The sequence below is a fragment of the Martes martes genome (assembly GCF_963455335.1).
Source record: "Martes martes genome assembly, chromosome: 4".
Classification (NCBI taxonomy): Eukaryota; Metazoa; Chordata; class Mammalia; order Carnivora; family Mustelidae; genus Martes; species Martes martes.
In genome coordinates this window covers 17,011,437-17,026,302 of record NC_137891.1, presented here as the reverse complement: position 1 = coordinate 17,026,302, position 14,866 = coordinate 17,011,437, and the positions used below count along the sequence as shown (strand labels likewise).

The 14,866-nt window shown below is 39.6% G+C and overlaps 1 protein-coding gene across 3 annotated transcripts in view; it reads left to right on the top strand.

Moving 5' to 3' along the window:
- The window catches only part of TBC1D31 (TBC1 domain family member 31), a 66,216-nt gene that overhangs the window by 9,916 nt on the left and 41,434 nt on the right, over positions 1-14,866 (top strand). For all 3 annotated transcript variants that reach the window (XM_080801066.1, XM_080801068.1, XM_080801067.1), the window contains exons 4-6: positions 2,143-2,321; positions 9,738-9,889; positions 12,828-12,987. In XM_080801066.1, coding sequence (XP_080657192.1) covers positions 2,143-2,321; positions 9,738-9,889; positions 12,828-12,987 — 491 coding nt within the window. The remainder of the gene's footprint in view (positions 1-2,142; positions 2,322-9,737; positions 9,890-12,827; positions 12,988-14,866) is intronic.

Sequence of the window (14,866 nt, the reverse complement as noted above, 5' to 3'; positions counted from 1 at the left end):
CGCAGAAATTCTAAAACACTGAATGTTGATGCTCATCTGTGATCACTTCCCTCGGATTCCATCCATTCTCCTTCTCTCTTCTCAGGTCCATCTTCTTGCAGTCTCTTCTGGGTGTTGAACCCCTTCCCCCACCAGCGAAGCCCCCTCCTTCTTATGTTGTCTCCACCTCCATGAGTACCTCCCTCTTTACTGCTACAGCCCCTGGCTTCGTAGCCTCCAGCAACGCATTCAGAGTTAGAATTCTCCCTCCCCGCACTCCCCGCTCCTCTAAGGTCGTTAGTAACCTCTGATTGTTGAAACCTTCTTTGTACTTTCTGTTCTGCCTCTCAGTAGCATTTAGCACTTTGCTTCAGGGCAGGGCCTCAGTTTCCTACTCTTCTCTATACGTTCTTCCTACTCTCCCAACTGCTTCTTACTAGGCTCCCTCCCAGGTTATTTGAGTGGTCCCTAGACTTGGGATTTTTCACCCAATTAAAAGGAAAAAGTAGAGGAACAACTCGCATGGGTTGTCAACTTTTATTTTTGCTAAATGACATTGGAAAAAACAATAGAACTGCATTTCGTGAAATGAGATTTTTTAAAACATAAAGGAACTTAGAAAGAGATAATACTCGATTAAAAAGTAGTACTTTAAATTTAAGGTTCATTTCATTATCCTTATTTTTCTCATTTCACTGAAAACCAATGAAAAATTGATCATTAACTTATGCCAGACTTTAGACTGGTGTTTGGAAACTACTGCTCACTCCCCAGGGGTTTCTCTCTGTTCCCTCTGTTTTCATTTTTGACCTACTTTGTATCTTAATGTTTCCCAGATTTACATCTTGCTTTCGGACTATTCTCCTCAATTTCTTCTTTCTGGAGGAAAAACTTCGAATCATGAAAGTAAAACTTGCCTACCACAGCAAATTTGGAAACACAGGAAAATGAAAAGAGAACTTAAAAATCACTTAAAATTCTATGACCTAGTGATAATTGCTGTGACATTTTTGGTATTTTCTCTGCCAGGCTGTGTTCTGTGTTTCTCTCTCACACGTGCATGCACACACCTTAGGATCAATTTTGAAAATCAAATTCATGATCCCTTCTTCCCACACTGCTGGATCTGTTTCTCCTCCCGTACTTAAATCAGCTTCTAGTATCACCTAGTTACATAACTGAGCTAGAACCGTGGAAGACTTAACTCATCTTTTATTTGAACACATGTATTTGATCACAAAGTCCTTTGCATTTCTCCTTCATAGCATCATGAATTTGTTCCTTTCTCCATTGTCACTTTTTAGTCCTAGACCTTCCTTGTCTCCTTCCTGGATTATCACAGCAACAAAGAAATCAGTTGTCTCATCTCTGCCTTCTTTCCAGTATATCCACCACCTACCTTCGAAGTGCTCGGTCTAAAATACACGCCAGAGGGGCGCCTGGGTGGCTCAGTGGGTTAAAGCCTCTGCCTTCGGCTCAGGTCATGATCCCAGGGTCCTGGGATCGAGCCCCGCATCTGGCTCTCTGCTCCGTGGAGAGCCTGCTTCCTCCTCTCTCTCTGCCTGCCTCTCTGCCTACTTGTGATCTCTGTCTGTCAAGTAAATAAATAAAATCTTTAAAAAAAAAAAAAATAAATAAATAAAATAAAATAAAATACACGCCAGATATGCTGTCTTTCTACACAAAACTACGCCTCCCAAGAGAAAGCCCAGACTCCCTACTGTCCCACTGAAAGCTGTTCTTCTTCTTTTTTTTTTTTTAAATAAAGATTTTATTTATTTATTTGAGAGAGAGAGAGATCACAAGTAGGAAGAGCAGCAGGCAGGGAGAGAGGGGGAAGCAGGCTCCCCGCTGAGCAGAGAGCCTGATGCGGGGCTCGATCCCAGGACCCTGGGATCATGACCTGAGCCGAAGGCAGAGGCTGAACCCACTGAGCCACCCAGGCGCCCCTGAAAGCTGTTCTTAAGCCCTTTCTCATTTGGCCTTGTCACCTCACGTGTCGGTGCCGGGCATGTTACTCACGTGCTCCGTCGTGCGTTTTCGCTACTGGCTTTTTCTTTTGTAGATGTGAGCGTAGGTGTCTCGTAAATACCGGCCATCAGTGAATCTGGGCTGGGATGAGCTACAGTGTTTTACCTGTGTAACTTCTCCTTTCTGCCACAGTTAGCAAGGAGCTGGTTAGCTGGATGAGAGGACATGAGTCGTCCGTGTTCTCGATCTCCGTGCATGCCTCCGGGAGATACGCCATCACCACTTCTTCTGACACGGCCCAGCTGTGGGACTTGGATACCTTTCAGAGGAAAAGAAAGCTGAATATTCGACAGTCTGTGGGTATCCAAAAGGTCAGTGGAGGTGGGGCGCATCTTGGTCCGTTGTGCTTCTCGGACTAGTTTCTTGGTCAGTAGGATTTATAGGTGATATAAGAGTAATGAATGATTCACTTTGTCCCACGTAGCTGTGTTCTCATAACGCAGCAACACGCAAAGCAGAGTGGCCTATCGGATTGAAGATGTTGCCTGTGGCTATAGTTTATAACTTACTGAGCTTTTGTCTTAAAAAAAATTTCAAACATAGGGGCGCTTGGGTGGTTCAGTGGGTTAAGCGTCTGCCTTTGGCTCAGGTCATGATCTCAGGGTCCTGGGATCGAGCCCCGCATCAGGCTCTCTGCCTGGTGGGGATCCTGCTTCCCCCTCTCTCTCTGCCTGCTGCTCTTCCTACTTGTGATTTCTCTCTCTCTCTGTCAAAAAAAAAAAAAAAAAAATCAGAGTAGATTTGTAAGAATTCCACAGTGAACCCATGTATTCCTTTAGATTCTGCCATTAACATGTTCCTGTATTATCTTTTACTGTACTTATGTTCCTAGACTGTATTATGGATCTATCTTTCTGTCCCTACATTTATTCTTTTTTTTTTCTTCTAAAATTTTATTTATTTATTTATTTATATGTCAGAGAGAGAGAGCACAAGCAGGCAGAGTGGCAGGCAGAGGCAGAGAGAGAAGCAGGCTCCCTGCTAAGCAAGGAGCCCGATGTGGGACTTGAACCCAGGACCCTGGGATCACAACCTGAGCCCGAAGGCAGCATCCCAACCGACTGAGCCACCCAGGCATCCCTTTATTTTCATTTTAAAGTGAATTGCAGACATCGGTATACTTGCCCAGAAATACTTCAGCCTGAATTTAATTGACTAGGGTTCAGTGTTTGTTGATGTGGAATTTATATACGATGAAATGCACAAATCTTGAGAATTCATTTGTTAAGTTTTGTCAAATACATACACTTTTGTAACCTGTGCAGACCTATTACTTTCATCATTCCAGAAAGTTCTCTCTTATCCCTGCCCAGGGAAGCACTTTCCTGATGTCTTTCCACTGTAGATAAGTTTTGTCCTAAAATTTCAAACAAAGAGAGCTAGTCAGTAATGGTAATTGTAAAGTTTTTCTCCTTCTGCATGATGGTTTTGAGATTCATGCATGGTGTTGGACTCATCCGTAGTTCATTCCTTTTTATTGTTGATCTCTATTCCTTTGTATGCATATATCACTTTTTAAAAAAATAGCCACTTCTTTTGCCTTTAAGGGTTAATTTTGCTTTCTCCATTTGATTAGCCTAATATTGTTTTCAGGATCGTCTGAGTCTCCTGTGTGATTCATTCTGTTGCTTCAGGTTATATTGTCCATGCGGTATTGCTTTTAATTTCTTGGTCGTTAATGTGAACAGCTAACAGTGCATGTCAACCAGAAATTTATTTTGTAGTCTCCATGGAAATCTCAGAGTTCTTTAGATTGCCTTTAATAATTAAAAAGAGATAAAAGTTGTAGCCACCTTATTCTTTAGGGGTTTAGGCCAAATATCTTAGTAGGTCTTTTCTTCTTTAATTGCTTCAGCACTAAATTGAATTCTAAATTCAAAAGAAGAACACATTGGGAATTGAACCCACAATGGAAACAGAGTTATGAAACAGTGACATAAAAACCATCTGTTCTTTTTACCATGAAATTAAAATTACTAGACGCTGGATCGTTGCCAATTCTAACCTTGCTTGGTCATTTAGACATCTTAGTTTAAAAGATGGGACTCCAAATGTTAGCGATATGAGAATAAAATATAGAAAACATATGTAGAGTATGCAGTATGCATATAGGTATATTGTTCTAGAATAATAGACCATCTTAGTCTGTACATTACCTGCAAAGTTTTTCTCAAAGGACCCACTAATAAATATTCTTGGTTTTGCAGACCAAGAGCAAAGTTGAGGATATTATGTATGTACTTATATAACCACCTACAATGAAATAATTAAAAAAAATTTTTTTAACTCAGTAGCTTTTTTTTTTTAAGATTATTTATTTATTTATTTGACAGAGACGAGAAATCACAAGTAGGCAGAAGTAGGCAGAGAGATGGAGAAGCAGGCTCCCCACCAAGCAGAGAGCCCGATGTGGGGCTCGATCCCAGGACCCTGGGATCATGACCTGAGCCGAAGGCAGAGGCTTAACCCACTGAACCACCCAGATGCCCAAAATAATTTTAAAATTTAAAAACCATTCTTAGCTTCTGTGCTATACAAGAGCTGAAGGGGCCAGACTGTTGCCACTCCTGGCTTATTCTGTTGAAAATAGAAAGTAGTTGTAAACTAATCTTAAAGTAAAACTTTATTCTTACCAAGTTTTTATTAAATCTATGTTTTTATTCCAGTTTCTGCTTCTATATTTTAAACAGAACTTTTGTGACTTTGTGTGTGTGTGTGTGTGTGTGTGTGTGTGTATGTGTGTGAGAGAGAGAGAGAGAGAGATACAAGGTGACAAATGATGCTGTGAGTCTCCTTTTATGATGGCTCCTTTTAATCTAAAATAGTCTTCTACTAGGGCACCTGGGCGGCTCAGTTGGTTAAGCATCTGACTCCTGATTTTGGCTCAGGTCATGATCTCCAGGTGGTGAGATTGAGCCCCGTGTTGGGCTCTACCCTCAGTGGGGAGTCTGCCTAAGATTCTCTTGTCTCCCTGTTCCTCTGCCTTCCCCACACGTGCCCCCCCCCAAATCTTTAAAAATAAAATAAAATAGCCTTTTACTATTTTTTCCCATGACATTATTTATTCATTTATTTATTTTGAGAGCAACCAGGCCAGTTGTCCTGGAAAATGCCCCAAATTCTGAATTTGTCTTACTGTTCATCATTATGTCATTTAACTTATTCTTTCATTTGCATTTCTTGTCAGACAGAAGTTATGTCTAAAGTCTTGAGTAGATTCCTGTTCAGCATTTTCGACGAGCTATTTACCTTATGTGTAGGATGCAGATGGGAGCAGCAGGTACTGTAGGATTGGCTCCAGGACCGGATGTGATAGCTTATACAGAGCACTGAGCACCTAGCACCTGCTCTGGTATAGCAAGTGCTTATAACCAAGTCAGCTGCAGCTGCTGCGGCTTTTGCTGTTACCTATTCTCATATGTTATCTGGTTCTACTGCGGGATTATTTCAGTGCAGTTAGTTATCTTTTCAAAAAGCTGTAAGGGAACTGTTGTATCTCTTGTGAACTACATGAAATAGATGAACAGTGTCTCATTAGCCATGCAGAAACCCGGAAGTTTTCAAGTAACTCACTTCGTGGCAAAATCCAATCTTGCCTGAACTCATTTGGCAGCAGAACCTGAACTGAACCGCCAGGAGGCTGAAATGTTCATATATTTGAGTAATGGAGAGTAGCTCTGGGTCCCCCAGGGTTCTACATACTGTTCCAGAACATACCTTATATTACCTTTCTCAGACTGGGAATAATTCTGAATTCAGGAATACATCTAACACCAAAGGGTTTCAGAAAAATAACTTTGGACCTTTGATTTTGAAATGTTTTTCTTTACTTTTTTCTTTTTTAAAGATTTTTAAAATTTATTTTGAGATGGGGGGAGAGCACACGCATGCGCCAGCAGGGGGAGGGGCAGAAGCAGAGGGAGAGAGAGATTCTCAAGGAGACTGTCCCCTGAGCACAGAGCCCAGCGTGGGGCTCCATCTACCATCTTGAGATCATGACCTGAGCCAAAATCAAGACTTGGACACTCTCCCGACGGAGCCACCTAGGCGCCCCTGATTTCAAAATGTTTTTAAAGAACCTATCACTCCAACATCTTTCCACTGGTTTTTGTCCCCTGTTATAGGAATAATCAATACCAGTAACAATAGGTACCGGTTGTTGAGTTTTACTATATAACTAACATTGTTTAGTTATTTTTAAACTTAAATAATCCTAAAAGGAGATGCTATTCTCCTTTTACAAATGGGACTCTGCAGTTCAGAAGCATTAAGTAATGTGCCCAGTGTCACAGAGCTCAACCAAAGACATGTGGTTTGAATCTAAGCCTGTCTTATTCCAGAGTCACTCCATTGTACTGTACTGCCTCTCGGGTAAGCCGATTACACCTCTTCCTATTAGTAAATTTTGATTATTTTGTTGATGTTTGAGGTAGAATATTTAAATTAAATATTTACTTTGGGATTTTTAAATAAATCCTAGGGTTTCTGATTACTGTGGTTCAGTATGTATTGGAAAAGGTTGTGATGGAGATGAGGAAATGTTTAACAAAGAACGTGTTACTAAATTTAGTCTCTGTATACAGTGGGCGCTCACTAAATTGTGTATTTGATTTAGCTTGCTCTTTATTATCGTACTGAACTCTCAACTTTGAAAAGAGTTCACCGAATTCTCACAAGTGAGTTGGAAAGCCTAGGACTTTCATATTTTATAAGGAAAACCTTTTACCCAACCCTCCAAAAAGTATATTTTGCTAGTGCTTTTCAAGTTTTTTCTAAGCTTTTTATGATTGTCAAGAGATGACACTATCTGAATAATGACATGATTCATTAGGAACAATTTTATAATCATTAAAATCTGGCAATTAAAATCACAAATCTAGTAATGAATAATCATGTAGGCAATAATCTATCACAGCTCTTCCCCTAAAATAGCAGTTGGTGTTCATTAACTTTTAAGCTTTGGCTTCTCCCAGTAGGAATAAACTTTATTACTTTTTTAGAAAAATATTGCGAGTTATAATAAAAATCTTAAGTCACTTTTTTTGACGTCTGCTTTCAAACAGCATTTCAGTGCAATAATTATAGATCACAATGGATTTATTTCATATTCTTTCAATAAGGGCTATCCTAAATCTTCCTGAACCTGTTGACAAACCATCTACCAGAGATTGTCTTTGACAAAGTGAGCCAAGGACAAAAGTGGGGGTTGAATCAGGCAAGGACAGCAGTTGAATTAGCATCTTTTATTTTGTCTTATTAGCATTAACACTGAGTAGATTGTTTTAATTAATCAGTAAGTCCCATAGTCCCATTATGTATGTGTGTATGTATGGGTTGTGGGTTTTTAGCGCTATTATTATTTTAAAAGATACTGTTACATGCATATGAGAAAAATAGTTATAATAAAAGCCTTCAACTGTCATTATAAAATTTGTGGGTTTCTTGGGACACCTGGGTAGCTCAGTCGGTTGAGCATCTGACTCTTGATTTCGGCTCAGGGTCCTGAGATGGAGTCCTGTGTCAGGCCCATGCTGGACGTGGAGCCTGCTGAAGATTTTCTGTCTCCCTCCCTCTGCTCCTCACTCCAACTCTAAGGAAGAAGAAAAAAAAAAAAACTATTAAAAAAAATTATGGGTTTCAATCCTCTGAAATGTTTATAGTAATATAATAGCATTAACTATTAGAATAATTTCTTAACTGCATGTATATAATAGACTGGGTAACAACACAAAGATGCAAGGTTACAGAAGTATTTCGTTTAGGTGCCTTATGGGTTCATTATGTTTGTGACGCTGGCAGAAGCCGTGGTCGATTTGGTGTTGAGCCTGCTTTCCCCCAGACAGTCATTTTTGGTCTGCTCCCTCTCATCACTATGATGACGGCCTCCAGACTGTAAATACTCAGGAGATACTCCAGTGTTCGAGATGTTGCACACTTCATTCTCAAAGAATGTAGCATTTCAGAGAAGACGGGCCTCCTTCGGACACTAGGAAATGGTGAAGGTGGGTGACCAGTCAGGGGTCAGAATGCGAGGCTACAGATTGTTCAAGGTGTTCTGCCTCCTGGGTGAGTCCCTGTTCTGCTCTAATACGAGACCAAATCATATATTCTTAAAAGAATAATAAAGCTTATAAAGACAAACTAGCAGAAACAAGGACAAGATATATTCAAATATAAAGTAATATAATAAGCTATAATGCCAGTAAGAAGGCTATTCCAGCTGGGAGTCAAAGAATAAAGAGCTAGAAATGTAACTAAGGTTCGACCACGTGAGATGTCCCAGGCTTTAAAAAAGGTCTTTAAGGGGTGCCTGGGTGGCTCAGTGGGTTAAAGCCTCTGCTTTTGGCTCGGGTCATGATCCCAGGGTCCTGGGATCGAGCCCCACATCGGGCTCTCTGCTCCGCAGGGAGCCTACTTCCTCCTCTCTCTGCCTACTTGTGATCTTTGTCTGTCGAATAAATAAATAAAATCTTTAAAAAAAAAAAAAAGTCTTGGGACGCCTGGGTGGCTCAGTTGGTTAAGCGGCTGCCTTCGGCTCAGGTCATGATCCCAGCGTCCTGGGATCGAGTCCCACATCGGGCTCCTTGCTCTGCAGGGAGCCTGCTTCTCCCTCTGCCACTCTGTCTGCCTGTGCTCACTCTCTCTCTCTCTCTGACAAATAAATAAATAAAATCTTAAAAAATAAAAAAATTTTAAAAAACTCTTTAAAAAAAAAAGTCAGCATTATTCAGAGCGTATGTAATAGAAACACAGAAATCAGAGTAAAATGGTATTTCCAACTTTGCTACAAGCTTAGTCGAAGTTGTCCATGAAGTAAGTTGAGTCTCTAATAAAACATCATGGTTTTGTTTTCAACTTTTTACTTTAAAAAAAAATTTTTTTTTTAAGATTTTATTTATTTATTTGACAGAGATCACAGTAGGCAGAGAGGCAGGCAGAGAGAGAGAGAGGAGGAGGAAGCAGGCTCCCCCCTGAGCAGAGCGCCTGATGTGGCGGGGCTCGATCCCAGGACCCTGGGATCATGACCTGAGCTGAAGGCAGAGGCTTTAACCCACTGAGCCACCCAGGCGCCCCTCAACTTTTTACTTTTATAAATAATGCTCAACAAACATTTGTATACATTTATCTCAAAGCACCTTGCTGATTTTTTCTTCCAAAGGATTCGCAAGTAGAAGCGGACTGATTGGTTCAGAAGAGATACATATTTTCAAGGCTGTTAAGATGTGTCATATGGTATCTGTAACCAGTTTTTATTACCAGTTTCCTCTACTCTCAGCAGCATTTAATATGTAATCTTTATGAGTAGTTCCTACTTCATGTCATGTTTATAGTAGTACTTAGTTCATAAACAGAGTTCACATGTTCGTGTATGTCTAGCTTGTGTATGTGTTTATGTTATTTTTCAAGTCAATTTGATACACATGGAGTGTTATTTTCATTTGAATCTTTTATAAGGGTAAATATTTTTAAGTTGTTACTTTGTATTTTATGAACTGCCTAGTCATTTTAGTCCCCGATTTTTTTATTTAAAGGGTTTTACCTTTTCCTTTCAGTTTTATAATAGTATACAAGATTTCAGTGTTATCCCGTCCTATGTCATAAATGTATATTTTTTTCGAGTTTAAGAAAAAGTAATTTTTCAAACTAAAAATTGACAACTTGTATAATTTTAAATGTAGAGAAGGCTGTGGGCTACATGAACAAGAACTGTTTTTCTCCCTCTTTAGGTATTCTTTTTGCCATTAAGTAATACCATCCTCAGCTGTTTTAAAGATAATTCCATCTTCGCCTGGGAATGTGATACTCTTTCTTGCAGATACCAGTTGCCAGCTCCACCTGAAAGCTCTAGTATATTATACAAAGTATTTGCCGTGACCAGGTAATGTGCATTTCACTTTTTTGTTTAACTTTTTTTTTTTTTTACGTAATCCCTCTACCCATCATGGGGTTCAAACTCATGACCCTGAGATCAAGAGTCATACATCCCTCTGACTGAGCCAGCCAGGCACCCCAAATGTAAATTTTTTAAAAACTTTATTTTATTTAAATTCAGTCGATTAACATGTAGTGTATTACTAGTTTCAGAGAGAGTTCAGTGATTCATCAGTTGCGTGTGACACCCTGTGCTCATTCTATCCTGTGTCCTCCTTGATGCCCATCACCCAGTCACCCCATCTCTCCCCACATCCCCTCCAGCAACCCTCACTTTGTTTTCTAGAGCTAAGAGTGTCTTACGGTTTGTCTCCCTCTCGGATCCAAATGCACATTTTTAAAACACAGAATTTTAAAGAAATCTAGCTTCCGGTAAAATTTTACAAATTTTCATTCTGTTTTCATTATCTTATTGTCATGTGAGAAAATTTTCCTTCGAACTTATATATGTTCTGTAGAACTTTTTCTTTTAACTTACTGTGGCAAATTTCAAATGTACGTAAAAATATAAAAATACAGGAAACCCTGATTGTAGCATTCTCATTAGCTGTAATAACTTATAGCCATTTTCATTTTATCTGTAACTCAACTTGTTACTGCCTCCTACTGCCTACTGCATTAACTTAAAGCAAAACCCAAGCAGTATCATTTCATCCATAAATACTTCAGTGTGTATCTCTAAAGAAAAGGTCCTTTTTGGAACATAACCATAGTACTATTGTCACTTTTTTTCCCAAGTTTTTATTTAAATTCCAGTTAGTTAACCCATTTATCACACTTTTTAAAAATGAATAATTTCTTACTATTGTCATATATCCAGTCTTTGTTCAAATCAGGAACCAAACAAGTCTCACACAGTGTCTTGGATGATATATCCCTTTTCTAAGGTTTTCCTTGCTATTTGCTTGTTAAGGAACTGGTCTTTTGTCCTATAGCACTCTCTGTATTTTAGGTTTTGCTTTTTGTATCCCTGTGTTAGTGTTTAATATGACCCTGTCTTGTCTGTATTTCCTATATACTGGTCACACCTGTATTTCCTGTAAATTGGAGGCTTGGTCTGATTCAGGCTTGATTTGGGGTCAGGAAGACATGATAATGGTAATAGTTTGCATACTTTCATCAGAAGAACACTTCTCTTGTGATGTTAGTGGCCATCCACGATCATGACCTAGAACCAGTATTGCCTTAGAGGTTAACAAAATCGTGCCAGGCTAATTCTGTCATTCCTTCTTCCCTTATTTACCAGAAACCTTCTATAGAGAGGAACTTCCTCTCGTCCACTCTTTGGTTATTTTATAGCTACAAAGGAAAGGCAAGATAAATGCTTGCTTTCCCCGTCTTTAAAAGAAAAAAAAAAATTTTTTTTTAGTGGAGCCCAGTATGGGGCTTAATCTCATGACCCTGAGACCAAGAATCAGACTAAGTTTGACCGTCTGGTTTTTTTATGAAAAATAATAAATTGGTTTATTGGCATCTTTCAGAGGTGGCCAATGAGGGCTTTGTCTTTAATCTTTGTGAATGAATGGATTTAATCATAGTCGAAGTGATTTAATCTATTAACATTATTCTTAGTGATACTCCGGTTCTCTTCCCTTTGACCACTGGAATTCTTTCAAGTTGGCTCTGAAAACCCTTTTGATACAACCTCAGTTGTCTGTTTTGAAAGCTCTCATTCTTTCTCATCTGACGAGATGTTCCAGACTTATACATTTTCTGTCCCAAACCTGGAATCGGCCATTTTTTTTAAAGCGCCTGCGTTTGTTTTAGTGGGTGATGATATTTCAAAACCTAATCTGGATGCTAGGGGTACTCCTTGTGTGACTGATCTGGTCATTGTCCTTGGCCTTTTCAGTGGAAGGAGCTAGAAAATACATGTTATTTCCTTATTTTCCTCTCACCGTCTTCGAAGTCATGAATAAATTCCATCAACTCCACCAAATGATATCTTAAATTGATCTCATCTTGTGCATTGTCTTAGCTATTACCCTCCTCCAACTACCCTGGGTCTCTTTCGGACTCCTATAATAGTCGCCTTATTTGGTCTCCTTGTTTTAAATTTATTTTCCTTTCCTTTTTTTTTTTTTTTTTTGAGTTTATTTATTTATTTTGAGAGCACAAGTGGGGAGGAGAGGGGGAACCAGGCTTCCCGCTGAGCAAGGAGCGCAATGCAGGGCTGTAACTCCCATCTCATTTTATAGTTCTTTATAGAACTTATCATCAGCTGAGATCAAGTGTGTCTGTTTGCTTCCTTCCCTTCCTCTACACTGAAAATCCCACAAGAGCAGGGATCCCGCCTGCCTTGTTCCCATTGTGTCCCTGGTGCCTGACAATACCTGGCTTGCGGTAGATGCTTTGCAAGTCCTTGATGAATGAATGAGCAGCAGCGTCGTGAGTTAGTACAGCTTATTATTTTTGTGCCTTGAAAAAGCAGCTTGGTTTGAGCAGGAAGAGAAAAAGTTGGGGCTTTTGGGTTTTCATGTAGCAGTGCGGTACCAACTCAGTATAGTCCTACATGAAATAGAGGAAGTTGGGGAGTGGTAATGACTTCGAGATGATGCTGTAAAAGATAAATGTTACTCAGAAATCCTCAATGAAGTCATCAAAACAAGCATTTGTTAAGCTGGTATCTTAGTACAATAGGTAAAAAATACACAGGCCGTAAACCTGAGCTTTCCTATATGGTAGCCACTGTTTCCATGGAATTGTTGAGTAAAAATTAATTATTTCCTCAGAAGCATTAGGCACATTTCAAGTTCTCAGTCACGTGGCCATAGTGAGCGTGTTGGGCAGCGCAGAGAGAGAACATTTCCATCCCGCTGGGTCATTTTGGACCTCGCTGCTGGCAACAGTCCACATGGTAGTACTTCTCACCTTTTGTTCCGCAGAGATGGTCGCATCCTGGCTGCTGGAGGGAAGTCAAATCACCTTCACCTGTGGTGCTTGGAAGCTAAACAGCTGTTCAGAATTATCCAGATGCCTACTAAAGTTCGAGCCATCCGCCACCTCGAATTTCTCCCCGATAGTTTTGATGCTGGTTCTAATCAGGTTAGTAATATAAAGGTAGGACATTACACAATTTCTGAACTGTCTTTGCTCTTGTACCTTGATTGTTATAAGGACTTGAAATTGCTAAGATTACGAAGAGTCTAAAATTGAAAAAAATTTACAATATTAGCTTCTGTGTATTACTGACAATTTACCCTTTTTCTAAAATCAGTGTACTTTAACTTTGTGTCAGGCTTTACAGTTTACAGGGTGCTTTAGCGTGTTATTTTTTATTTGCACCATTACGTGGACTGACATTAAAACTTAGAAACATGAAGTGATTTGTCAACATTCCTATTAATTGTAAGGATTAAAGGAGGGAGTAGAATTAAAATTTTTCTTTTTGTTGTACTGTTTGATCTACCATAACTGTACCTCGTTTTTGTGAAACATGTTTTCTTTGTAACTTGCCTTAGTTTATAGAGTACCCCCACCACACACATTTTGTAAAAATTTTCTTTGCTTAGGTATTTTATTTCATTTTATTCACTTTTTTAAAGTAGACTCCACGCCCACCATAGGGCTTAAACTCATGACCCTGAGATCAAGAGTCACATTCTCTACGGATTGAATCAACCAGGCGCCCTCACACCATTTGTCTTTTCAATAGTCGAGTAGTCAGACTTTAGCTTCCTTATCATAATTTGACTGTTTTGAGTCTTGTACTTTAACAAGTTATATATAACTCATGACATCAGGAGTCACATGGTCTGCCAACTGAGCTGGCCGACATACTCCTAACATACGGTTTTTGAATAGACAAGCATTCACAAGATGAAAACATTAAAAAAAAAATAAAATAAAAAGATAGTGAAAACATAAAAGATAAAAAAATATATATAAAAAACGTTAAAAAATAAGACAATGAAGTGAACTCTCTTATTCTTCTCTCCCTTCACTCTCCATGACCACCGTTGCTCTAAGTCTGGAGTTTCTCCCACTTTTTTGTGCAGCTTTGCGCCTTACATTTCTTCACTTTTTTTTTTTTTTTTTTTGCTTTTCTTCACTTAATTGACCTTTGAAGATTGTTCTATATCAGTACAGAATTTCATTTTTTTTTTAACAACTCCATAGTATTTCATAGTTTTTTAACCAGTATTTTGTTATTGGGCACTTAACCTGTTTTTCGTTCTTCTTTATTACAAATAATGGTGCACTGAGGGGTGTCCTGGTGGCTCAGTCAGTTAAGCGTCTGCCTTGGGCTCAGATCATGATCTCAGGGTCCTGGGATCGAGCCCCAGATTGAGCCCTGCGTTGGGCTCCATACTCAGCAGGGAGTCTGCCTCTCTATCTCCCTCTGCCCCTTCCCGTGCTCTCTGTCTTGTTCTCTTTCTCTCAAATAAATACAATCTTTAAAAAAAAAAAAACAAAAACAAATAATGGTGCGCTGAATAACTTTTTGCACGTACCATTTTACACACCCCATTTCACCCAGAGCTGAAACAGTAGGATTAAGGTGATGTGCGTCTGTAATTTTGAGGATCTTGCCAAATTGCCCTCCCAAAAGGTTGCATCAACTGTGAACGGGGGGGGGGGGGGGTCCGCCAGCCTGACCCAACAGAAGAGATTGCCACCTTCAGACTGCCTCCAGCCACTTCCAGACTGTCACCTCTCATGTAGCAGGTGACGTCAGCATCTCGGTGCAGCCTGTGGTGGCCCCGTGCTGGGGGGGAGAAGCCGGGCGTGGACAAGCCAGTAGAGGGCTCTACTGTGTATTGACTTACACCTTTTTGGTACTTATTTTTAATTTTTCAAATTATGTGAGTTAAAACTAAGTTTTCCCTCCTTTAAAAACCAGTTTCCCGTTCCCCTTCCTTACAGCCCATAGGCTTGCTTTCTCTATTCCCTGTTACACCTGCCAGAGTCAGGTTTCTGGGGA